Genomic DNA, 25,963 nt, shown 5'->3' on the forward strand with positions numbered 1-25,963 from the left:
CATGATGAAATCCTGGATATTAGCAATAGCTTGGTCAGAAAGTACAAAAGGAAAACAAATGCATACTTGGCCCAATTTCCAACTAGTTTTCTGCCATGAAGGCAAAACCCAGCTGCTTTTGTTAGTTATTCATGAGGTGGGTTCTGAAATGGCTAAAGGGGAGGAGAGTCAGGGGTAGAGAATTTGCATATGGAGATAAGGAAATGCAAAAGACAGAATCAGCTCCTGGGGTATGGCAATTCCAGGTCTCCTCTCCTCAAACCTCCAGAATTCAATCCTAAGAGGAGAGAGGAGCAGAGAACCTAACGCCTGCTGCAGGGTGACCAAGATGTTCTACAGGCAGTTCCCTTAAAAGGTAATGTGTTTATTTCCTTCTTAGCTTGTAAACATTGGGAGTAGCCCCACTCCAACATCCTTTGTAAAGAAGACAAGTAACCCTGCCGGCCTCTTGGTGTTAGTAAGTTCAACGGTAACGCTGAAGAGAACCCAAAACCATATTCTCTAAGGACTACTTACTGTCACTTTTACCCTGATGACCCAGACACGCTGAAACAATTGTGGGCTCGCTAGGATATCCAAAGCACCTCTGACGCCAGCAATACAGCGCTGGTGTGGCTTTGCTTTCTTCCTCTTCACTCCAACTCTGTTATCAACCCTGTGGCCAGCACTTGGTCAGGTATCCCATAGCAAGTTGAGTTCTTCTAACTTTCAACATGTGCCCAAACCCTCCCTGAGACATTCTGTTCTCCATGAGAGAATGTTCTAGTACATCTCCAAAGGCAGGTTCTCAGGAAGAGCCTTAGGAGTTGCTGAATTCACTGCAGGGAGACACGTGAACATATTATTAGAAACCAGACTTCTCTGGTTTCCTGATTACCATAACTGCCTGGGAGCCGGTCTCCTGGCCTTCACCTTTACCCGGGTCTGTTCTCACCCAGCCGCATGTGACCTTCTCAGAACCGCCAGACCACCTCTCTGCCCCAAGGCCTCCGCTGGCTCCCCTTTCGCTCGGGGTAGCTGGGTGCCCTGGACGCCTCCACGCCCTGCCTCTGCTGCCCCTCGCCTCCTTCCGGGCACACTGCACAAGGCGCCTGCCTGGATGCCCTCAGTCAGAGCCCCAGGACGGCCCCTCTTCAGGGTTTCACTCGTATGGCAACCATCCCAACATGGCTCACTCTGCCCTTAGCCCTCCATCTCCCTCATCTGCTCTGTTCCCTCTATCACTCTATCACCTTTCACTGGACTATTGAATTAAACTAGTTAATTATCTTGCTTTGCCAAGTCTTAGTTGTGGCACACGGAATTTTCAGTTGTGGCACGAGAACTCTTAGCTGCAGCATGTGGGATTTAGTTCCCTGACCAGAGATGGAACCCAGATCCCCTGCATTGGGAGCTCGGAGTCTTAGCCACTGGACCCCCAGGGGAGTCCTGAGACTCTCTATCTAATGTATGTGTAATTCATTTATTATGTTTGTTACTTTCACTGTCTGCTTCCCCACTAGAATGTGACGATTTTTGTCTCTTCTGATCCCTGGTGTGTCCCAAGCACCGGGAATGGTGCCCAATTCAATAAATATTAAAGGAATTTTTAAAAAAGTTTCAGTTCATAAAAAGAAGAAAACAACAGGCTGTAGTGTTTATCTCTTGGTAAGCCAGCCTGGCATTCTTCTCCCAATCATGGGTCACCGTGGAACTCCCCATAGCGGGGGTGGGTCTCATCAGCAAACACGGGACAGTCAGCAGCCAAGACACTCACATTCCAGCACGGAAGGCATTGTGCTGTTCTGAGCTCCCCTCCCCTGCGCTCTGTTTGGTGCTCAGAGTGAGCTACTGAGTCCACACCTAATGCCTGGGGCCAATTCACGCTACAAAGGCGCCAAATACTGAGTTAATACCTAACCCTTTCATAAACTTCCCATGAGCTGGGTTCATGGTCTGCGGCCCTTCCTCAGCACTGCTCTTTCTAGCTTTTCTTTGTATTTTCAAGTAGGAACTGCTTTGGTCTAACATTTCCAGACCTTGCCTTCATCTCTGATTTCCATCTCTACAACTTCTACCGACGTGCCGTATCTCGTCTATCCAGTTTTCAAAGAAAGAGGAAAATGGGTCCCGGAGACCTAAGTTGCTGGGTCACAGCTCTAGACCTGATGTAAGCCAAGATAAAGCCTCATTTGTGCAAAACGGGAGGATGGATGAAATTAACATTTAATATCACTTTAAAGCCTTCCGTGCCTGCTTCAAATCCCTGCAGAATTAGGGAGATTGAAGGCTTTTGCTGGTGAGCAGAGCTGCCTGGTTGGCCTCCCAACCTGTCTGGGGCATGTGGGTGGAGGTGGGACAATGCCCGGTTGGGTTATCCATCTACAACCACCCAAGAAATTGACCAACCTTTCTTGGCCCCGGAGACCGTCTCCTCACTGGAGTGCACGTAATCTTCAAACAGCGTCTGCAAGACTGTGGCTCGTTCCCGGATTTCCTGGGGGCCAGCAGCGCGGGACTTCTGGGAAGGTGACGGAAGGATTAGAGGACAGACAGTCAGAGTCAGGAATAATGAAGCGGTTTATAATAGATTTAATAACAGTAAAATCACACAGTAACCACCAAGGGGCCACCAAGGGTAATCCTTTCAATATTACTAGGGAAGAAAAGGGAACGATAAAGATGTTAAAGTCAAGCAAAGATGAGGATGGCTTTGTGAGGGAGCAGGTCGGGTCTCTTATTTATTTACTTGTTTACTTTTCTTCCTGGCCTCTTATCACGCGTGTTCAAAGTGAAAGTCTATGGGAGACACTTGGGAATTTTCCAAGTCCAATTCAGGCCTTTAAAACATGACGGGACAGAAGCGGTTTTCAGAGGAACCTTGTATGTCCCACTTAGGCTTTCAATCTGCCCCCGGCCTGGTATTCATCGGTGGAGCTCTGGACATTCCTATCCAAGAGCAACCCACAGCCACCTGCCCACAAGGTGGTCTGTCCCTGAATCACAGAGCACGTGTCCTCACTCCTGAGAGGTCTGGACTCTCAGTGTTCCAGAAACATTCTTGCAGCCCAGAGCCCTGTGCCCAGGAACCCACGGAGGACTGGGCTGCTCCAGCCAACCATTCGAGGCCACCGCCATGGATCTCTGCAGCCAACGGTCCCTCTGTAAGAAGTCATATTTGTATGCACAAAAGACCCTACGGGCAGAAAATGTGAATAAAACCAAAACTTCATTTCTTTTCAGCCTTTAGCAACCCCAGAGAAAAGATTTCCTTTCTTTACATCCCCCCGAAAACACGTGGCTTATGTGTTGTATCTTGACACGAACGCTGTCTCCTGAATGTGAAACTGAGAATCAACAGAACCCAAACTTGGCTAATCCGCCTTCCCAGAGGTGTTGATCCTTTGGATGGTGCTAATGAAGCTCCAGCCCTCCTCACCCGCCACACCCCACGTGGGTCACCAGGAGAAAACCTGCGTGAGGCCCAGTTCATGCTCCTTTTAACTCCCGTAGAGGACAGGGGGCGTGCTCCGGGGTCTGCTGACCGATCCTCTCGCAGGCACCCTGGCATCTTTCACGGTTAAAGCTGCTGGAGGAAGACTAAAGGGTGGGGCGGGGGGAGAAAAAGCCTCCTTCTTGGGAGCAGAGTTTGTCTCTGTATTAATAGAGACTTAACAACCTGAAAATGTTTTTAGTTTAGTCAAATCATTCCTGCTATCTGTTTGGTTGATGACAGTCTAGCCGATTTCACGGTACATGGTCCCCCTAAGGGTTTTATCCACTCAAATGTCAAGAGAAAAGTCACTCAGGAGCTGTGTTACAAAAGTGGACATTTGCTGTTGTCATTAACAAGGAATTTTTTTTACCCTCTTAACTGATGTGAAATGCAAACTTTTTTTTTTGCTGTCCTCCTTTCGTTAAGCCACCTCAGCAACGAAACTGTCACCTTCCTTGCGCTTTTTTTTTTTTAATATGAATGTGAAATTAGCAAGGATGCCCTTTCCCCTGGCGGACAGAATCCTCTGTTATTAAAAAGTAAAGCACTTTAATAATGAAAACTTTTTCCTCTTTTTCCTGTGTTTTAACTGTTTAAAATTAATGAGAAGGGCGGAATGGTTGTCAAAGCGATATTGAAAGCCGGGCAGCCAGGACCGAATAAGCACAAAAATCCCTCCAGAGTGTTAAATAAACAGAGCTCCAGCCCTCTCCAATCCCTCTGTTGGTTATTGTATACATTCTGTAACAGCTCTCAGAATAGATCTGAGAGCCAGGGAGGCAGAGAGGTTTCAGAATTCCAATAAAGGCCTCAAATTAAAGACAGCCTGGTGCGAATTCCAGGAGAAAATTAAAGAGACCTCAAGCTTAAGTGACAGGTGACTTGCTTCTGTGTCACAACTGCCAGGGGATTTAGTGATAATATGGCAATATATTACAAAGGGCTTTTCTTATTCCCCCCTTTAGGTTTCAAAATGAGGCATCTTTTCTTCCCAACCAAAAAAAAAAAAATTACATATACACATATATATAATGTGTGTATACCAGTAAAATATGTAGGAAAAAGGCGATAAAACTAGGTTCGCACATTTGAAATGATGAGGTCAGTTTTAGTAGAATATAAGAAAAAGTTAATGGCAGGAAACATCATACACTGAAGAGAAAGCAGGTCTTAGCCCCCCCCGCCCCTTGCCACTTCCAGAAATACTTTATTTTAAAATTGCCCCTCTTGAGAATGAACGAGTTATTTTTCCGTTGTCTTCTGGGGAGGACAGTCTAAATTTAAACTGAAGACAGAAGGGGCAGAGTCAGGCAGCACCGGCTCAGCCCCAGACAGGGAGGAAGCTCCCATAATGAGGGGGGTGAGACCCCAGAGGGCACATCTCCGAAGACCAGCCCCCCCCAACCCTCAAAGATGCAGACTCAGTCCTGCTTAATGAAGCAGCTCGCAACTAGCAGACAGTGGGTGGTTTAGGAAAAAAACATTTCCAAAGGTCTAGACACACTCAATGCTCTGTGTCTGTAGAGACTTTCTGGTCTTGGGAAGAACAGACAATCCACAAAAACTAGACGATGGCTAGTGATCTTATTTTAATCTCTCATGATGCCAAGGAGCTTTCTGTTAGGATGAGCTTATAGGTGTATCTCATTGGACAAAAAAAACTTTTAGGAAGAATATGTTTGGGTGTGTGTTTATAGTGTGGAGATGGAAATTCATGCCTATCAAGAGTCAACAGATGAGTACAAGACAGCTGGGCGGGGTTATTTTTGTTGTAAAAAGTTTTAGGTGGGAGCAGTTGGGGTGGGAGACTTTTTTTTATCTGAAGCATGTGTTTTGACATTGCCAACTTCTAAGGTATTTTTAAACTAAATGGAAGGATTTTGTTTTAATCACTTTACTGCCAAGCTGAGTTTTACCTCCACAGTCCCTAGAACCTTCTGAGTGCTTCCCAGTCAAGTTGAAAGATCAAATTTATTCTCTTTGTAGGTGGGTGAACATTCGCACGCCCAGACACAGCTATATATATTTTATATACCTAAATATGAAATATACATTTTACAGATGCTTCACTCGCTTGCTTTCTGTTCACGGAAGCCCTAAAATGTATGTGCCAGAGGGACATTTACAATGGCCTTCAACCAAGCTGGGTGAGGATGGGCTTCATGATGAGGCACCTGGCTCGGCATGAAGGCCCAGCCACCACACCCACCTTTGTGTGCCAGGCACTGGCTGGTACGCCAGCAAGAACTGCCCACATCAAAGATGCCAATTAGGGCACTGCATCTTTCAGGCAAAACAGAATCAAAAGTTGTGTCCAGCATTCACTTTATTCTCTTTACCATTCATAGGATTCACGCACATAATACACTCTTGAAGGCAGTAACCTACTTGATAATCAGTAATGCAGTCAACTGAGTTTTTGTTTTGCTTTGTCCTGTGAATGAAAGGTAAATTTGGGCAAACAGGTGGTGCTGATGGATGTGACATCTAGAACCTGGCATGACTAGTTGAGTTTTCTAAGTTCACCAGTTAGTTATTTTGGCGTGGTAGAAGCCTGGCCTTACTTAGCACTTTTTCTCTTTCAAAGATCACCAGACCATAAAAATATCGAAACATCATGTCCATCAAGGCAGCAGTTCAGGGCGGAGGTGAGCTCACATGACCCACAGTGTTCCGTGTGTTGTTTTATTTAAACCTCACAGCGGCCTAGCAGTACAGGTACTCAAGACGTCCTCCTTCTCCAGGGGGGAAAACCCAGGCTGGGGAGGATCTGCCAAGTTGCAGAATGACTGACTGTGAAGCCAGGACTCAGGTCCAAGCCTGTCGGACTCTGGGCCCCGCCTCTCACCCACCATCTCAGGAGGGCTCCTCAAGCCCCAGCCAGCCTTCCAGGCTGGTCTCGAGCCACAGAAAAGGCTTAGGGAGAGGAACTAGGGCCGCCAGCCACAGGGCGGATGTTTACAGAATGGCTTGTTTCCGAGAGAGCAGAGGAAGGTTCTCTTGCTCTGGGGAAGAGTCCTGCAGGAGGCGCCCTGTGCCCGTCCACAGCCTCCCCCGAGATACTCGGAGACACGACCATCAGCACCCGGGACAGAACTGGGCTGTGCTTAGGGGATAAATACTGAAACCAAAGCCAGTCCTGGCAACAGTGTAAGTGAAGACAAGGTTATTGAAACCTTCACTATCTCCTTGTGTAATTTTGCTGCTTGCTCTTAATTCCGGAGAACGGTCAAAGTGAAAGTCGCTCAGTCATGTCTGACTCTTTATGACCCCATGGACTATAGCCTGCCAGTTTTCTCTGTTCATGGAATTCTCCAGGTAAGAATACTGGAATGGGTAGCCATTCCCTTCTCCAGGGAATCGTCCCCAAACAGGGATAGAACCCAGGTCTCCCACATTGCAGGCAGATTCTTTACTGTCTGAGCCACCAGGGAAGCCAAGTGCTAATTTTCCATTTAGTGTGAAACTGCAAAAAAAAAAAAAGGCACTGGGCTTCGTGTCAATGAGTCTGAGCTTCAATTCCATATATGCTTGTGCTGCTAACTGATGTGATATAATAATAATAATAAATACATTTCAGTCCCTGTGTTGGAACTCTTGGGTTATTTTTCGCTCAATTCTTCAATCTCCTTCTGAGAAGAAAACTAAAATTATCTCAGTTGTACACAGGAAGAAATTGACCCTAAAGTCTAGTCCTGGCCCAAAGCCACACAGCTGGTGAGAAGAGGATTCAGGCCCAAAGGCCGTGCTCCTGACCACTGGGCTATCCCATCCTCAGACAGCTCCCCGGGTGTCCCTGCTCAGCCCACAGAGCTGTCCTGGGGCTGTAATTACACAGCTGTGGGAACATCTGGAAAAACAGAAAACAAACCCTGCCCCCTAACTAGAATTTGCAGTAGTTTCTGAAGAACAGAGAAGTGTGCCAAGACCCATGAGTCTCTATAGTTTCCAGCCAGTTCCCACAACAACAGTCTATTATTATGGGATGGCCTGAAGGCCTGGGGGGGCCAGACCCTCTGTAGTGAAATATCACTTAATATAACAGGTTGATTGATCAAGTCCTTAATAGCTTTTCTTGTTCATGGGGATTGTTGCTGTGGTACCATTTACTGACCAAATTTCACCTCTATGAACACAGCTGCTTAGTTGCTCAGTCATGTCCAACTCTTTGTGACCCCATGGACAGTAGCCTACCAGGTTCCTCTGTCTATGGAATTCTCCAGGCAAGAATACTGGAATGGGTTGCCACTGCCTTCTCAGGTGCGCTTCCCAACCCAGGGATTGAATCTGCGTCTCCTGCATTCGCAGGCGGATTCTTTACCCACTGAACCACCAGGGAAGCCATGAAAACAGCTAACGTTACCCAATCTAGAAAGCATTTTAGTTTCATTACTTGCCTAATTAATACTGAATGGAGGCTTGCTGGTATCCCGTGAAGGACAGGTGGCCTACTTTCACACCAGAAGGACCCACAATTATCAGTGCACCCTCACGGATGTTCCTTCAGCTCTCTAAGCCTCAGTTTTCTCATCTATGAAGTGGGAGAGTAACATCCGCCTTGTGGGCTGCTGAGAGGCTAAGACGGGGCCAAGTGTGGGAAGAGCTCATCAGCACACAGCCAGGCCCAGAACACATGCTGGGCAACAGACGTCTGCTCCTCTCCTCTCCTTAGTGCATTTCTGCATGTTCTCTCGAACAGGACAACTTAAATCGGGGTCAGGCAAACAGACTCCTTGCCTCGGAGAGAATACTGATCCAAATAAAGACATGTACTAACGCACAAAAGAGACTCTTAAACTTCACCTATTTGGCTCCGATTTTCCAGTCTATCCACAGGCATCAGGATAGAGATGCAAAAATATCCAAATATTAAAATTTCATGGACAAAATTATACAGAGCAACACTACACACACACAGATACACACACACAAGTCTAGGTGGTAGACCTAGTAACACAGTACAGTGGGAGTGGAAGTGCTTCCGAGCAGGGGGAGGCCTCGGAAAGAAGCAGGAAAGGCTGTCCGGGGAGGCCTGCGCTGCTCAGGATCTCCATATGGAAGTGCTCAGATGATAAAAATTCTTCTTGCTAATGACCTCAACTTTACTCTTCCTCTGCGTATAGCACACGTTAGAAAATGGATGAACTAAGTGTGTCTGAAAGGAGGTTCTGAGACATTTACTTTTCCACGTGGTCCTGGGTGGATGGGTCAGGCCAGGTGTCCATGTGGGTAAGCTGGAGGGGGACCACCAGGGCTGAGCATGGAGCGCTGCTGCCTCCAGACCCTTTCTGGCCGGGGACGAGCCCTCCTTTTGGGGAGCCTGCTGCCACCTGGCAGAAACCCAGGACGGACGGGGGCCCATTAACTGGATGGGCCAGCAAATGCATCCAGAAGCAAAGAGAGAGAAACGCCAGCAAGATGTGGCCTCGTCTAATGTTCATGGTCCCGAAAACACACACTTTACTCGCCAGTGGTAGGAAGTGCACAGTCCTCAGAGCCGCTGCCTGCCCACACCAGGAGATGAGTCACATCTGTGAGCAGCAAGCACAGCCAACAATGACACTCACCTGGCCTCCCCCTCGTCTCCCTTTAAAACAATCATCCTTTGTCAGAACAGACAAAATGTCTTCCATCTTCACCTCAGAAACGCTGTAAAAAGAAGGACATATAGAGGTAAGCTTTTTATTCTTCCAGAAACATTATTCTATCAACTGTGATGCCTAATATTGGCCTCTCTTCCGGCTAATCAGATATAAAGGGGAAGGGACACTTGGTCACGGGAAAGGGAATGTTTTCCTAACCTTTCAGGAATTCGGAAGGAAGGGGACTCTATGACATTAGAGGGACAGAAGGGTGACATTACCACCAATTCTCATCCTCCCGGATACATGTACATAGGCTATGTTTAGAATCTCCTTTATGGGGATCACATCGTTATTTCTTAATAAATCTGGAAAACTACAGAGGCCTACTTATTGACATATTACCTGGACTTGAGCAGAAGGCAACAAGCCAAAAAAACATTTCCGACAGTCCCTTTAGATAAAGGAGGTGGCTGAAGACCCTTAGTCGGGCAAACAAACGCCTGAAAGTGAACAGGTGGCCAATGTCTCCCGCTGACAGCGCCAGAACTCTGTCCTAATCTACCCCGAGGGACCTTCCTGACTGTCATCCCTGAATTACTCAAGGGTGAGGACCAAATGACCTCTGGCAAATGTATAGAGTTATGGGCTAACAGCTGAAACCAGAACTCAGGCTTCACTGTGAATGGGAGCCACGAGGAGCCAGGATGAGATGCTGCAAGCAGCCTCTTGGGGGAGTCTGGATAGCACACTGTCCCCCCTGGCTCTGGAAGGCCCTGGCCTTTGTCCTGAAGAAGGGCACAGAGCAGAGTCCTGAGGCAGAGACAAGGAGAACAGACTTCCCAGGGAGGAAAGGCGAGGGAAGGAAGAGTTCTAGGGCAGGAAAACAGATTCTAAAAAGATAAATGACTTTCGGGGCTTCTCTGGTGGTCCAGTGGTTAAGAATCCGCCTCCCTCCGATGCAGGGGGCATGGGTTCGATCCCTGGTCAAGGAACTAAGATCCCACATGCCACGGGGCAATTCAGCCCTGGGGCCACAACTAAAGAAGACCCTGTGAGGTGCAGAGAAAAGCCTGTGTGCCACAATGACTCAGTGCAGCCAAAAAAAGGAAACATGTTTTTCTTGTATGTTTTGTTTTTTTCAAAATTTAACAGCAAATTAGAATGTGAATGGCAACCTCTCCTGAGGGAGAAGACAACTCGCACTCCCCCCGAAAGGTGGCCCTGACGCAGATATGGATGGACACGTCCTGAGGGAGAAGACAACCCCACTCCCCCCGAAAGGTGGCCCTGACGCACTATGGATGGACACGCCCATCTCTGACGGCGTGCACCTGCGCTGCGTCAGCGCTTCCCCAAAGCACCGCAGTCCCCAGCCCGCACCACTCCTGCTCGGCTGCCAGATTCAGGAAATCTTTTCACGACAGTTAAGACTCAATCCGAGAAGGCGAGGTACATGCGGAGAGGGTAGGAGCTGGGGAAACTGTTCATAGTTTCCTGGAAAATCTATTTTTTCATGTGGGAGAAAAATGTTATGGCTATTGAATTTGCCTCTTATTCACGCCTGGAAAGCTGGAGGAAAGTAAAAACCGGAGCCCAGTCCTGTCTTTCCCTTTGTCCAGCTGCCTTGCCTCTATTAAAAAAAAATAAAAGGAAGAAAACAAAAGGAAAAGCAATGTAAAAACTTGGGGTCAGATCCTGAAGTGAGGAGAAAGAAGGCAGGTACAGTGTTGCTCACCACCAGGGATACAGAGAACCACAATGCCAGGGAAGGCGCGGCTTCCTCAGGCACATGGGAGTGCTGTCGTGCAGCCGGGCGCCGCTCGTGGGCTGCGGTGGAGCACTGTTTACCCGAGGTGAGCAGGAGCTGGGGTTGGCCCGGAGAGGTTCACGGTGTGAAAGAGCCTCCGCCTTGTCTAAGATGCCACTACTTCTGAGGAACAGAGCAAATCGATTCTGCCTATGTATGGTTCTATCAACAGACCTGAGTCAACCCCACCTCGCTTTGGAGACAGAGCGCGGGATAAATTCAAGGAACTGTCTTTCTTAAGCCTGATCTAAGAGACACGCATTTCGAGGAAGCTTTCCCATTTTAATAAACCTACGGTGACTTTCATTAGAAAAACGTTCAAAGGAGAAGTGGGGAAAAGTGAAGAAGTTGGCAAATACCAAGAAGTCACAAGGGTGCAAAGACGAAGTTCTGAGTATCCACTCAGAGGCAGCATGGCCCGGGTCTCTCGCTCCCTCTGCTGAAATACGTTGTCAGGGCCGGTTCCGCAGCGCTGGGCGCATGGAGGTGGGTGGCAATTTGCTGTGATGGCCCTTGCTGCCGCCTGCCTTCCTGAATTTTCCCTGTAATTCATCAGCCACCCCAGCATCCCACCGCCTGGCTCTCAGGTCCTCAGGCACCAAATAGGCACATACTCCTTTCTCTTCCTTTTTTTTTTGGTATTTAGATGTGTACCTTTTGGATTTCAAAAATCTTCAAGTCTGCCTTTTCCCACAGCACACTTGGGAATGACTTATTAGATTTAATTTTATTGTATGAAGTCAAAGAAACAGTCTGCATACACTTCCTCCGCAGACAGCCCTGCCTTGAACGGAAACCAGCATGGGTAACAACGCTCAGCAGTACCACAGCAGCAGACCTGATCACACTCAGGGTGACTAGAGCTCACCCACAAAGTAGCCACGGGGAGCCAAAGTAGTAGTCTTTTCTCACAAAGGAAAAGACGCACGCCTTCCTGAAATAAACAAAAACCACTCTTTGACCTGACAGTAAGAGATGAGAGAACCGAGAGAAAAGCTCAAACTTTCACTCCGACTCTCCTGACGTGACCCCCCGGACCCATCGGGGCAGGCCCCGGCCTCCCCAACCCTGAGGCGTGGGGAGCGTGTTTTCTGAGGAAGCTGAACCCCATGAACCATCACACCGGCAACCTCAACAGTGCTGAGAGTGCTGCAGTTGGCTGAGACGCGGGGCGGGGAGTACGGTGCTCCTCGTGGGGACAGCCACACACAGTTCTCCCGTCCAAGCGGGCGGCCAGGGCACGTCAGTGCAGATGGCGAGGTGATGGCGTTCCCAGCTCTGCACTTCAAGAGGAAAAGCCTCGCTATGTAAAACACAGGCTGGGCGAGGAAGCCACCCAGAAACGCGACCCTCCAGTGAGCTACGCTGTGCACCGCATCACCGCATGACGTCACGGCAGCCGGCCACTCTCGTGCCCAGCGTGCACTGGGCTGCCAGCCTGTGCTCCGAACATGCTCTTGGCATCACTGTGCTTTGAGCAGAGGAAATGCGTGAACCTATGTAGATGAGTGTGAGTTTTTCACACATGCCTTTTGAAGCCCATTTTGAGGGCCTATTACTCCAGACACTGGAGATTTTACAGAAAACGTGACAAAACCACCTCGTCTCTGGGGCCCAGGTCAACACTTCCTGCTTTCATCAGGATCGCCTGGCCAGCTTGAGCTGCTGCCCTCCCATCTTTGTCCTTGCTCGGGGAGATCGGGGTTGGATGGAAGCCCCCGGCCCAGGTTCCAAGCTGCCGAGCCCTGTGGGGTCCCCAACCCAGGCGGAGGGAGGGGGACTGGGGCTTCACGCTGGGGGATGTGAGACACTGCCATCTGACTGGGCGCCCTTGCCCGCAAATGTGGGGTGTACAATAATTCACCCGCTCGAAACGGTTTCCTCTCTTGGCACACTTTCCAGGAGGAGGGAAAGTGATGAGTCCAAAGCATCATTTTTCCCACAGATAAATCACCTCTAAAGTCCAAAACATCAATGAACTGCAGGAGACAAAACTCAGTGACTATAAGAGACCTTGGGGAGCTGGCTGGGAGGGTGGTGCACACTCACTTCACAGCAAGAGTGATGGAGTGCAGACCTCTCCCTGAAAGAGAGACGGAGTGCAACCGCTCATTCCCTGACTCGGAGAGGCAACGCAGGGAGAGCTGTCATCTGCTGGCGGCATGAAGGGTTTTAGTCTTTGCCACTGGCTATTCTGGGACTCATTGAGGGATCACAAGGGTTAATGGCTCTTTGTCGGCTTACAAGGCCCAGCCACTGTAAGAAGCGACAGAAAGTTAATTAGGAGAGATCAGCGGAAACCCCGTTCAGGTTTCTGACTCACTTGATTTTGTGAGAAGCCAACGAGTTGACATATTCTGCCTCCGAAGGAGCCAAGACGAGCAGGCTGCTCCCATGGCAGCCAATCCGGGCCGTTCTCCCAATCCGGTGGATGTATTCGGCAGGTGAAGACGGAGCGTTGTACTAAAAGAGGGGCACGAAAATGAAGGCATTCACAGATCAAGAGATTGCCATTAATTGGAAGTGCAATACCCCTCACCTGCCTCCAGGTATCCCAAGAATTAAATCCTGGTGCTATGGTTACCCCACCACCATCACAAGGAGAAGTCACTCAACCCTGAAACTCCCGGCTTCATTGGAAATAACAAGGCTCCAACATGCCAACGGGAACAGTGGCCAAGTTTCAGATAAACGAGACATCTTCCCATCCCAATATCTCCTTTTTAATTTCACTTCTCCACAGGTCTCCTCGCTTTCCTATTTGCATCTTTTCACAGAGGTGACTGGGCAAGGTGAGAATGCAGGCAGGATGGCCGCACGACCTTGGCCTACTTCCTCGAGAGACAGAGCAGTGGGGCTGCGGGCACAGAAGATGGTGCACACAGTAGAGAGGGATCGGGTCCCAGCGCCTCGCTGCAGGCCCCCCAGTCCCCGTGAAGTGGGGCTGCAGGCGGATTCAGAGGCATGTGAGAGAAATGTGTTCCGAAGGGACACACTCTGCTCCTGTGGACAGCGTTCCTGGCCCGGGAGACAGGCAAATGCTTGAACTCAGCAGAACGGGCGTGCTCCCTGGCAGTAACTGGTCATCATTAATGCTAACTGACCCTGCACTCATTCTGCCATCGTGTCCTTTGCTGCCACCCGGCTCAAAGGCCACGGGCTGAGACGACCACGGTGGCAGGCCAGGCACATTAAACTAATCCATACCCACAATTACAGGGGGGCACTCAATGATCAATTCTATGTGGCTTGTCTCCCACACATTAAAATCATCCTTCCTATTTCACATCTGCCCTGTGGCCGGCAGGAGAGAAGACACAATGCCTCTGGTTGCAAAGTCATCGTGTGCGGTGAGCAGAGCAGATCTCTAGCCAGTGACAATCCTGCAATTCCACTAAAATCTGAATCAACTATGACTCACGTAAACAGGGCATGTGTCCCCTGGCCCTCTCACAGAAGGGCTTAAAAATACCACTCTGCAGACTAATGAAAAGAAAAAACAAAACTGAAACCACCAGGCTCTAGGGCTAACGCCCGTACCCTCTGGCAAAGCGGCGAAGGCCGGAGGTTTGCGTAAGATACTGTCAGGGCCTTAATTGCCCCCGCAGGTCAGTGTACACCGCAGCTCTCAGGACAGCTGAGCCACTGTCTTCCCGACACAACGAGGCCTCCCGGGGGCCCAGTGGTTCCCGTTATTTTCAGAGTGCTAAAACTTGGGGTGTGACATGCGTTTGGGGGCTGGGGAGCCCGCCCCTCCTTCCTGCAGCTGTGCAGCCTGGAGGCTGAGCTGTGGTGGTCGGGGGGCTGGGGTAAGGAGAGACAGCAGGAGAACGGTGCAGATCAGGCTGGTGGCTGCCTGGGGACCAGGCAACACCCAAGAGGATCTTAATAATTACTCTACTTCGAGCCAATGCATCTGCTCATGATCCTACGTTCCGGCCTCAAGCCTGCGCCACAACAACGAGAGATGTTACCTGGACAATCCATGTGACTTGAGGGAGATCCAAGCCCCGAGCTGCAATATCCTTCAAAACAGAAAAGAACAAAAGAACATGGCTTAGGATGGAGTTTCTCCACCTTTTTGGGGTCCTGGGCCCATTTGATGATCCAGTGCAAACACTGAGGGCTCATCCCTGGGAATGTGCACAGGCGTGCATACAACTTCAGGAACCCACTGGTGTCCACCTGTGGGTAAAATTCTGCTTTAGGGATGAGTTCTACTGAACCTGCGGTGAGGCAGCTGCAACCCACTTCACTGCAAAGCCATCACCTGCACGCAGACCGGAGAACTGGAACAAGTCACGGGCTGCTGTGTAGTGTTAAGAATTCAGAGAACTGCTGGCACGTTTTACATTTTATCTGAAACACCCCTTTATGGTGAACACGGTCATGGGTTATTGCCCATGCCCGGTCTTATCAGCAATGCTGAACGATAATGTGCTTTGAGGCAGGACTCTGGAAGGTCACCCCGAGGTACGTCCTCATGTGGGTGAGCCCCAGAGTCACTGACCAAGGACGCTGCTCATGGGCCTTGGAGAGCAGGAAGGACTGAACGAAGCTCCCTCTTCTGATAGGTGGTTACAATCAGAACACCGGCCAGAGATTTAACCAGACAGACACAAAGTATAAAAGCAATGGAGACTGCTTTTTTCCTTTGAGCTGGCCACTGTCTCAAGAGCAAAGACTCTGCTCTCTGGTATGTCTGGCCACTCTGGCAGGGAGACTGGAAAATGGGAATCTTTCTGTCTTTGGCAGTAAACACACAGCCAGCATCCACCTCCAAGGGCAAGCCACACCAAAAGCAGCCCCAGGCAGCAGGCTCTGAGCACTCGCCGTACATGAGAACACTGTACCTGCATCATCTAGACTCATCATCAAAACGACGCCTCAAAACAGAGGGGAACCAAGATTCAGAGAGGTGAAGTAACTTGTCCAGGGACACAAAGCTAACAAGCAGAGGGTAGCCCGCCCACCCAAGTCTGCTCTTTTCCAAGACCAAATTACACTGCACGGTTCCGCCATCAAAGAAGACACTGTGTCCCTTGTACACGGCGGGAATGCAAAATATGGTGAGGAATCTAGGGATATCCAGAAAAATTACACATGCACTTGCCCTCTGACCCAGAGCAATCTCCCCTCTAGAAATCCATCCCAAAGGTACACTGGTGAAAATGTAAATGACCGATGCACAAGGCTATTCATTTCAGCACTGCTTATGACTGCAGGTCTGGTGAACACCCCAGTGTCCAGCAGGAGACAGGCTGAATGAAACATGGCAGTAACCACCACACAGAACAGAGCTACAGAAAGATGGAGGCGCCACCGCACTGATATGGAGAACGTCGGGGCTACATTTTGAGTGCAAATAGTATGCTTTTACATAAGGAGTGGAGCAAATACAAATATACTGGGCTCATATTTCAAAAGGAAATACTGGAGGGAAAAATCCCAAAGCTTATAAAAACAGTGAGCTACAGGGAAAAGAAGAGAACAGGGGGGAGGGGACCAGGATGGGTCCTGTACGCCGTTAAGGCCCTTATAATTCTAACCCTGAGACCATGTTTCAATGCAATTAAAAAGGAAGACAAGCTGCTGTCATGCAACAGAAGGACAGAGCGTCACCCATGACATATTCCTGCCGAAACACAAACAAAATCCTAAGACTGGAATCTAAACGAACGTCCACACCTACTGCGGTGAGGGAAGAACACGGTAAACAGCGCCTTAAGGGCACAACGAGGCAAACGCGGGGTGCAGGGTGTGTATTCTAAAGAACAACAGTCTTTCTTCAGCTAAAAAATCCAGGGAACAAAAAGGAGGGTAATGAAAATAGAAGACTTCCCTGGTGGTCCGGGGGTTAAGAATCTGCCTTACAATGCAGGGGATGCGGGTTCAATCCCTGGTCCAGGAACTAAGATCCCACATCCCATGGGGCAACTAGCCTGCAGGCCATAACTAGAGAGCCCGTGTCCTGCAAAGATTCTACGCGCTGCAACTGTGAGGGGGCTGAAGCACCCAAAGAAATACATAGAAGACGTTAGGCAGATGGATAAATGGAAAGACGGACAGACACGCCAAGAACCAACACCTGGAAGGAGGTTCACCAAACTGTCAGCTGTGGTTATCCCCGGGTCCGGAGGCTTGGGGGCATTATAGGCTACCACTCCAGTATACTTGGGCTTCCCTGTGGCTCAGCTGGTAAAGAATCCACCTGCAGTGCAGGAGACCTAGGTTTGATCCCTGAGTTGAGAAGATCCCCTGGAGAAGGGAACAGCTGCCCACTCCAGCATTCTGGCCTGGAGAGTTCCATGGGCGGTATAGTGCCTGGGGTTGCCAAGAGTCAGACACGACCGAGCCACTTTCACTTTCACTCTTTGCAGTTTCCTGTGTTGTTTGCTTCGTTTTTCTTTTGACAATGAATGTATGTATTATTAACCCCATTTTTATTATAGAAAAATTTAAACCTACAAAAAACCCACAAGAATAGTACCACGAACACTTGTCAAGCCTTCCCCCCGATTCACCAGCTGCTAAACTGTCACATCTGTTTTCCCTCTCTGTACAGTCACGTTTTTCAGAGCCTCCCGAAAGGAAGTTGCAAGCATGATGACATCTTGCCCCTCAAACCTCAGCACAGATCACCTCAGTAAGAGGACATTCTCCTACCAGTCACAACACTGTGGGCACACCCAAGAAACTTGGAATAACTTTATTTTCCAATAATCAGCCCATCTTCAAGTTTCACCAACTGTACCTAAGATGATTTTTATAATAGGTCAGTGAAAAAGTAATTGTGATTTTTAAGTCATTGTAACTAGGCTCAAACACATCTTTATTAATCTAAATAGGAACCACTGAAATCAACACATTTTTGCCAATGAGAAATAAGTTTGTTTATTCCTGTAGTGTAAAAATTTGTGCTTCGGGATTCAACAAACTCTTGGAAAGCATTCTCTGCCTTTTGTTGGTTGTGGAAGTGTTTTCCCTGCAAAAAGTTGCCGAAATGCTTGAAGAAGCGGTAGTCGGTTGGCAAGAGGTCAGGTGAACATGGTGGATGAGGCAAAACTCCGTAGCCCAATCTGTTCAACTTTTGAAGTGTTGGTTGTGCGATGTGTGGGCGGACATTATTGCAGAGAACTGGGTCCTTTTTGTTGACCAATGCTGACTGCAGGTATGGCAGTTTTCTGGACATCTCATCAATTTGCTGAGCGTACTTCTCAGATGGAATGGTTTCACTGGGATTCAGAAAGTTGTCACTCAGACCAGTAACAGGCCATCAAACAGTGACCAGGACCTTTTTTAGGTGCAAGTTTGGCTTTGGGAAGTGCTTTGGAGCTTTTTCTCTGTCCAGCCACTGAGCTGGTTATCACCAGTTGTCATATAAAACCCACTTTCCGCCATACGTCAGAGTCCAACCGAGAAGCGGCTCACTGCTGTTGCATACAGTAAGAGAAGATGACACTTCAGAACGATTAATTTTTTTGATTTGGGGTTAGCTCACGAGGGACCCACTTATCAAGCGTTTTCACCTTCTAATTTGCGTCAAATGCCTGATGACCATAGAATGGTCGGCAGTGAGCTGTCCCACAATTTCTTGTGTAGTTTTAAGAGGATCAGCTTGGAAGATCCTCTCAATTGGTCGTTTTCAACTTCTGATGGCTGGCCACTGTGCTCCTCATCTTCAAGGCTCTCATTTTCTCTGCAGAATCTTGAACCACCACCGCACTATACATGAGTTAGCAGTTACTTGGCCAAATGCATTGTTGACGCTGCAACTTGTCTCTGCTGCTTTACGACCCATTTTGAACTTGAATTAAGAAAACTGCTTGAATTTGCTTTTTGTCTAACAACATCGCCCTAGTCTACAATAAATATAAAATATGCAGCGAGTAGTGTCATTAGCAAAAAAACATAAAGTGAGAAATGCACATTAAAATGATGTATTACATTACATTTACTTAAGAATGCATCCCAACATCAAAGAGCGAAGTTCAACAATGCAAAACTGCAATTACTTTTGCACCAACCTTAATCGTTTTCCTTCCCTAACCCTGGACTAAAGCCTAGCTCACTGTGTTCTATTTTTATTACAGCCATCTAGCCTTCCTTATTGTACTGTTCATGGGGTTCTCGCAGCAAGAATAATGGGGTGGTTTCCATTCCCTCCTCCAGTGGACCACATTTTGTAAGAACTCTCCACTACGACCTGTCCATCTTGGGGCACCCTGCATGGCATGGTTCATAGCTTCACTGAGTTATGTAAGCCCCTTCGCCACAACAAGGCTGATCCGTGAGAAGAGGGCAGCAGAGGACGAGACAGTCAGATAGCACCACCGGCTCAATGGACCTGAACGTGAGCAAATTCCAAGAGATGGTGGAAGACAGGGAAGCCTGGCGTGCTGCAGTCCACGGGGTCACAAAGAGTTGTACACGACTTAGCAACTGAACAACAGCCTTCCTTAACCTAGAATGGTGTATCCCTGCCCTTAACATTTACTTTTTTTTTTTTTATAACAGTTTTTGAGGAGTCCAGCTGTCTGGAGGCACATCCCAGAATCTGGAGTTTTTCTGACTCCTTGAGGCAAGATTCAGGTAGAGCGTTCTGGCAGAAGGACACCACCAGGGTGGGTTGTGCCACCGAGCACTTGACCTCAGGAGACACAGTCTGTCCTGTGCGAGGAAGCTGGGCTCAGTCGCTGGAGCAGGTGGCGGCCACCCTCCCCCTCCCTCGAGGAGGGCCCTTTCTCCTTGTGATGAGTGAGGGAAACCCTGAGACTGTTTCCCAGAACCTTCTGCCCAGTGGTTTTCGCATCGGTCGAGGCCGCTTGCCTCTATCAGTTGATACCCTGATGGCTACCAGATGAGGGCTTCCTAAGCCTATGACCGCTTCCATTTGATGACTGGCACCCTTCTGTAAAGGACAGCTCTTCTGCCTCTCCCCTCATTTTTCATTATCACTAAGGATTTACTTGAATATAAAGCAGCTTTTATTTTTTTGGCCACACCATATGGCATGTGGGGTCTTGTTCCCCGACCAGGGGCTGAACCTGCACCTCCTGCCCTGGATGGGCAGTCTCAACCACTGGGCCACCAAGGGTGTCCCTATAAAGTTTCTTAAAAACCAACTCAATGCAAAGTTCTGCAAGAACCACATTAAAACATCACTCCCTGATCTTCCAGGGTCAGAGCAGGACCGGAGGAAGACACTCCCCCTGTCACCTCAGCAACCAGAACGATACTGGTGGGCAGGTCAGGGCGGTCTGCCTTCTTGCCGATTGAATCCCACCTGGATTGCGGTCCCCTCTGAACGGTGGAAGAGGCTGCATTTGTGGGTGTTACGTAGACGTTTCACGTAGTAGAAATGTGTCAACCACCCAGGAAGTGTTTCCTGACAGCTCCCAGGTGCCCTGAAAGCTGAAGGCAGATGTTCCGGGGCCAATGCCTCTGAGAACACAACTCAGAGTGTTCTCGACACAAACCAGTCACTGTCTTTAGAGAAACTGTCAGGCTCTTAAATCTGCAAAGCTCTCGTGAAGAAATGATTTATTTCATTTAGGCGCTCTGCAGTGGGAGAGGCATGGTGACAATGGCTGTCTGAGATTTAAAGACAGGCTTTGTAAAAAATTTAATACTCATCGGTTTAGTAAATTCAACTAAGAAACACAGATGGAACTCTCACACAGCATGTGATGTTCAGGAAAATCACTCCGAGCACAAACACACTGAATCAGTGAGTCGGGGGGCTCGGCAGCCACTGCCATCAGACCATTCACGGTTCTCCCACTTGGGCTGGGCAAGCCAGCCCAGGACACCAGGCTGAGAGGCTTCCGCTTCCCACGACTCTGGGTGTTGGGGAGGGGTCACCTCACAGCCAGCCACTGCTTGGACTCAACCCTGCTGTTTCCTTCAGCAATTCTTGGCAGTCTCGGCCGGGGCTACACTGGGGGTGGGAGGGATGAACGGGGAGAACTGGACTCCAGGACCACCGAGGCAGCCATCCAATCTGGGCAAATCAACTCTGCTCTCCAAGCCTCAGTTTACCCACCTATAAAATGGCTGCAATTGATTTATCTCCCCAAGTTGCTGTGACGATCCAGTGAGACAGTGGACGTGAAGTGTCTTGAGAATCATTGATCTGAGTGTTCTGGCTGGTGATGAAGTAGGAACAGGCATGCAGGCAATGAGGTGAGGCTGTCAAAGCTTCTGGGTTCTCTTCCCAGCTCACAGCCCATCACCCGACGCGGGCAGAGGACCATGGAGGAGAGGGAGACGGCTCCATCCTCCCGGATGCTGTAGCAGGACCAGACCAGACCAGAAGACTCTGACCTGCACAAGATGCAGCCGAGACTCCAGTTCTGTGCCCACCCTCAGAACTTAAGATCCAACCCGCCTATATTCCTTTAACCTAATTCAGACGAAAGAATCACTAAAGTCAGTTCTGAAAGACACTCGCGGGCGAGGCCTTGAAGGCCGTGGGCTGACAATTGGCTGCCTCCACGAGACCGAGGGGTACAGATGGAAGGCAGCTTGCTCAGGTGCCAGCCTGTCAGTTGGATTAAAATGACTCATTTATTTACCCAAGAACCTCACAAAGTGCTTTTACTAACAGGGAGAGGGGGCCTGTGGCTCTCTGAGCAAGGGACGCAGCAAATTCGCCTCTGCCGCCTTCCCGGCCTGCCAGAAGTCATTACTGCCGTGTGTGGAAAGCCATCAGCGGGGTCCGGGCCCCCGTCGTCCAGGTGACAGATTGGGCTGCGTAATCAGAGGGGGAAGGAGAGCGCGCAGAAGCTGTCAGAGGCGCAAGAGCTTGGCTGGAGCCGCCAGAAATCTGGCAACATGAGTTAGCGTAACTGAGTCAACAGCCAACCGTCTCCAAATGATCTCGCCATGAACAGGGATGAAATACGAGGGGAAAAGATAAACTTCACCTAAGAGGCATAGGCCAGAGAAAACCCAGAAAGTCTCCATTTCTTGGGGACAGCAAAGGGACATTCTTGGGACATGTAGAAGCATCCTTTGTCTCCTGGCCACCTGGCACTGCGGAAATTCCCCAGGAGGAAAGGAAATTAAGAAGTGCAGAGACCTAATGGTGTGATTCAAGCAAAAAGAGGGAGAGAGAGCAGGTGAAGGAGAGAAGCACAGGTGCTTTAGGTCTCTTCTGAAAAATAAGGCACGTGTGGACAACCACACACATTCCAAGAGAGGCTCAGCAGCGACGCGGGTGGAGCCGAAAGGGCCTATCCTTGCCGGGCTGGGGGAGGGGGGGCGGGTGGGGAGAAGGCCACATCACTGGGCACCACCAGGGACAACCAGGGAGGGCCACCCATCAGCCCTAAAACCAGAAGTCACATACTGGGGTTTCTCTTTCCCAACCGCTTGATTTAACAGTGATGTTCAAAACCTCTGGCTTCGGGTGAATGCTTCACTATGAGCCAAAGGAATTAGCATGAAGGTAAGCCCATCTCCTCTGTCTGGTTCTTCTGATTTGTTAATTTCATTGAGGAAAGTGGGCTCTGAACTTTCAAATGACTCCTTCCTGCTAGTACTTTGCTCCCTCCTTTCCTTGGCTTCTTTAGATTCAGTTTTCTAGAAAAAGCTAGAAAATTACACAGAATTACATTTCAAGTATGTAAGAACTCTTCTTTTTCAGATTGGTCTCTCCTGCCCAAGTATCCTTTCACCTCTGCCCAGACTCCACGCCACTGTGGTCACACGTGTACCAAGAACTCATGTTATATAGTCATGTATCAGGTCCCAAAAGACTTCATGAAATTAAGACAGTCCTTGCTTTAAAGATGTTTATAATTGAACACATAGACACACACACCCTTAACTTCCTTCACCACAGAAAAAATACAATGGAGGGGAATGGGGAGCAGGAAGGTACTTTCTAGAAGAAAAGGAAACAGCAGAATTGTGAGCTTTTGTGTGGTTACACCAGAATTCCCAACCTTTCACACAAGACATTCAGCCTTTTGGCCTTGTTAAAAGAATCTTGGGAAAAATCAAAATGGCAAAAGAGACGGTACAAAGGCAGAAAGTCTCCACCCAACAGTTAACTACATGGGTCTCCTTTATGCGAAGACGTGAGTCTCCATCTGCCTTGTCCTGTGGCCCCACTGCTCATTAGCACCCAGGAGGCTCCCGGAGCGGTCAGAGCCTGGTGAGCAAGACTGCTGCCAAAGACGCAGTGACAACGCTTCCCCAACCCAGGCACCACCTATCACAGCCAGCGAGCCTCAGACACCCCAAGCTTTGGGCCACAGCGACCACACATGGCAGAAGGAGGAGGAAGACTGAGCAGGAATGAAGAACTTCATATCATCGGGGACCCGGGCTGGCATCCTGGCTTAGAAATGGAGGGAAACGAGCCCCCACCCGGCTCTTTTCCAGTCATTTCTTCAAGCAGAATAAAGAAGAGACTGGTAGAGGCTCAGCATACTGGACACGACCTGGACCAGCAAATGAACACTCAGGGGCTTAGAGAAATCAGATGATGGCAAGAGGGTGCTTTTCACATGGCACTGGGGCCTGGTAGGGGGCAGAGGTGTGGGGCGCCGCATGTTGCCAAGTCAACAGTGCTCATCATCTAGCTGACATCACCTGCTTGCAGGCAGCAGCCAGGTTGAACAAGGAAAGCCATCAAGTGCTTTGACCCCACCGAGAGCTGCATTTCAGAAAATGATCTTTGCTTCCATAGAGCTACTGGAAAAAGACAAAAACCAAAAACTGAACTTAAATACCTGGAGTTTTCTTTGAGACTTGGAGCTCACCCACACCTGTGAAATACACGGTTGCATTTGCTTACCTTGGGAGACTTGACAATTTCCCACCAGGGACATTTCCAGCATCTTAAGGGTCAAAGAAAGCACTTTGTTCCAGTCCTAACCCAAACTCCAACACATGGGGTCTTGCTGCCTTCTGTTTTAACATAGGTGATCTCCAACATTTACTCTTCAGATAACACCATGCATATGAAAAAATACTTATTCCCAATGAGCACTTATAAAAAAAAAGTCACAAACAATCCTTTATAGGAATGTTTACGAGAATCCCATGGGTAAAACTGAATTTTCATTATTTTTTTATTGAGGTACAGTTGACTTACAATGTTGTATTAGTTTCTGGTGTAGAGCAAAGTAATTCAGTTTACATATGTGTGTGTGTGTGTATACACACAAATATATTCTTTTTCATATTATTTTCCACTATGGTTTATTACAGGAAACTGAATATAGTTCCCTATGCTATATAGTAAGAACTTGTTGTTCATCTATTTTACATATACAGTTTGTATTTGCTAATCCCAAACTCCTATTTTATCCCTCCCCCACTCCCTTTTGATAACCGTAAGTTTGTTTTCTATTTCTGTGAGTCTGTTTTGTAAATGAGTTCATTTGTATTGTATTTTAGATCCCACATATAAGTGATATCATACAATATTTGTCTTTCTCGGTCTGCCTATTTCACTTAGAATGATCATCTCTAGGTCCACCCATGTTGCTGCAAATGGATGATTTCATTCTGTTATGGCTGAATAGTATTCCCTAATGAACAAGTATATTAATGTCAGCCTCAGTGTTTAGAAAAAGATATATATCAGTGATTCTCAACACTGATCCCCAAGTATCCACCCATTTAACCCACAAATACCAGTGCCTACTGCACGCTGCTCTGTGCCAGACGCTGGGACAGGACTGCAAACAGCACACAGCCCCCATCTTCACGAGCTTGTGGTTCGGTGGGAAGACACCGAAGCCCGTTGGGAGGAGCATCACTAAGAATCGCAGGGTGCCCTGGCAGTGTCTCATGGGGAAGCACGGGGGCTTCTGTTTCCAGAAAAAATGACAATGAAGCTGAGACCTAAGAAGGGGTGAGTCTAAGTCAGGGTGGGGTGTCCCAGGAGGAGGGAATTCATGTACTAGAGCCCTGAGGCCAGAAGGAGCCGAGAGAGGGGCCTGTTTGGCTGAAGGATGTGGAGTAAGAGGGAAGTGGGGACACAGGGGAAATGAAGGGGTCAGGCTCCAGAAGTGTCAAGGGACATAGGATTCTTAACAAATTTCTGTGCCAAGTAGACTGTCTGGACTTCTCTTCTCTTTACACCACACCAGGCATGTAAAGATGGTTTAGGATAAACACAAGCATCTGACTTGATGGGGGTCATAAATATAAGGGCTACTTGGCTAGACTCAGACCTCCTTTGGAGGCAAGTGTTCCAGCAGTCGCTGCTCTAAGATCTGAGTCATCAGGGCCAGCGGAGCCACTGCTGCACACACACGTGCGCGCACACACACGTGCGCACACACACACGTGCGCACACACACACACGTGCACACTTGGGAACCGGCAGCAGGTAACCAGGCAGGCCTGGCTTGTAGATCATATGTACATACACACAAGTAACAAAGTTGTACTCGCCCACAAACTCTCAATTTAGAAAGAAAACCATCTCTATTACCTTCAAAACTAAATAGAAAACAAGGGTTCCTTCAAAAGTAATTGTAGTAAATGAGGCCTACAGAGGCCTTCAAACAGCCAACTGTCTTTGTTTCTACCTCGCACTTGTTCACGGGGTTACTAAATCCACGGTGAGATTTCATTACTGTATAGATACGGATTTCTCAAACAACCGCTGGAGATTAAGTTACATCTTCCGAGATGGCACACATGGGGAAGGCATTTTAATCTTGGGAGAGAGCAGCACCTTTGGTGAAGTGAGTCCCTGGAGAAGCGGGGACGTTGAAAGTGTGTTTCCAAGCTTGAAAGAGCACAAGAGATGTGCAGGAAAAAGGTCAGAGCAGTGCTGGAGAGGCCAGCTAACCACAATCGTGAAGACTGAGGCCGAGTGAAATGGCTCTGAAAACTGCAGGGCAAATGGCAGGTTTAAACAAGAGCGCAGAGAATCTGTCCAAGCTCGTCTATTTTCCTTTAAGAAAAGGTGAGCACAGGCAGGCAGAGTGATTTTGTTGTGAAAAGGCTTTCTCAGCTCTAATTACTCCCGATAGCTGTAATTTACAAGTTCTTGGTGGATAGAAATCACCAAGATTCACACATTTTCAGACCAACAGCTGCCACCATTAGTGAGCAAATCGCCGA

The 25,963-nt window shown here is 48.6% G+C and overlaps 1 protein-coding gene across 3 annotated transcripts in view; it reads right to left on the reverse strand.

Annotated features, from left to right (window-relative positions):
* Window positions 1–25,963, reverse strand: part of DDX31 (DEAD-box helicase 31) — a 73,656-nt gene that overhangs the window by 23,291 nt on the left and 24,402 nt on the right. For 2 of the 3 annotated variants that reach the window (XM_055541489.1, XM_055541488.1), the window contains exons 15-18: window positions 14,842–14,892; window positions 13,191–13,330; window positions 9,043–9,124; window positions 2,389–2,500 (exon numbers count right to left, since the gene is read on the reverse strand). In XM_055541489.1, the coding sequence (XP_055397464.1) occupies window positions 2,389–2,500; window positions 9,043–9,124; window positions 13,191–13,330; window positions 14,842–14,892 (385 nt within the window). Of the gene's footprint in view, window positions 1–2,388; window positions 2,501–4,705; window positions 6,942–9,042; window positions 9,125–13,190; window positions 13,331–14,841; window positions 14,893–25,963 lie in introns of those variants that run through there. The other variant, XM_055541490.1, reaches the window with a different exon arrangement.

Source organism: Bubalus kerabau, chromosome 11 (genome assembly GCF_029407905.1).
Source record: "Bubalus kerabau isolate K-KA32 ecotype Philippines breed swamp buffalo chromosome 11, PCC_UOA_SB_1v2, whole genome shotgun sequence".
NCBI lineage: Eukaryota > Metazoa > Chordata > Mammalia > Artiodactyla > Bovidae > Bubalus > Bubalus kerabau.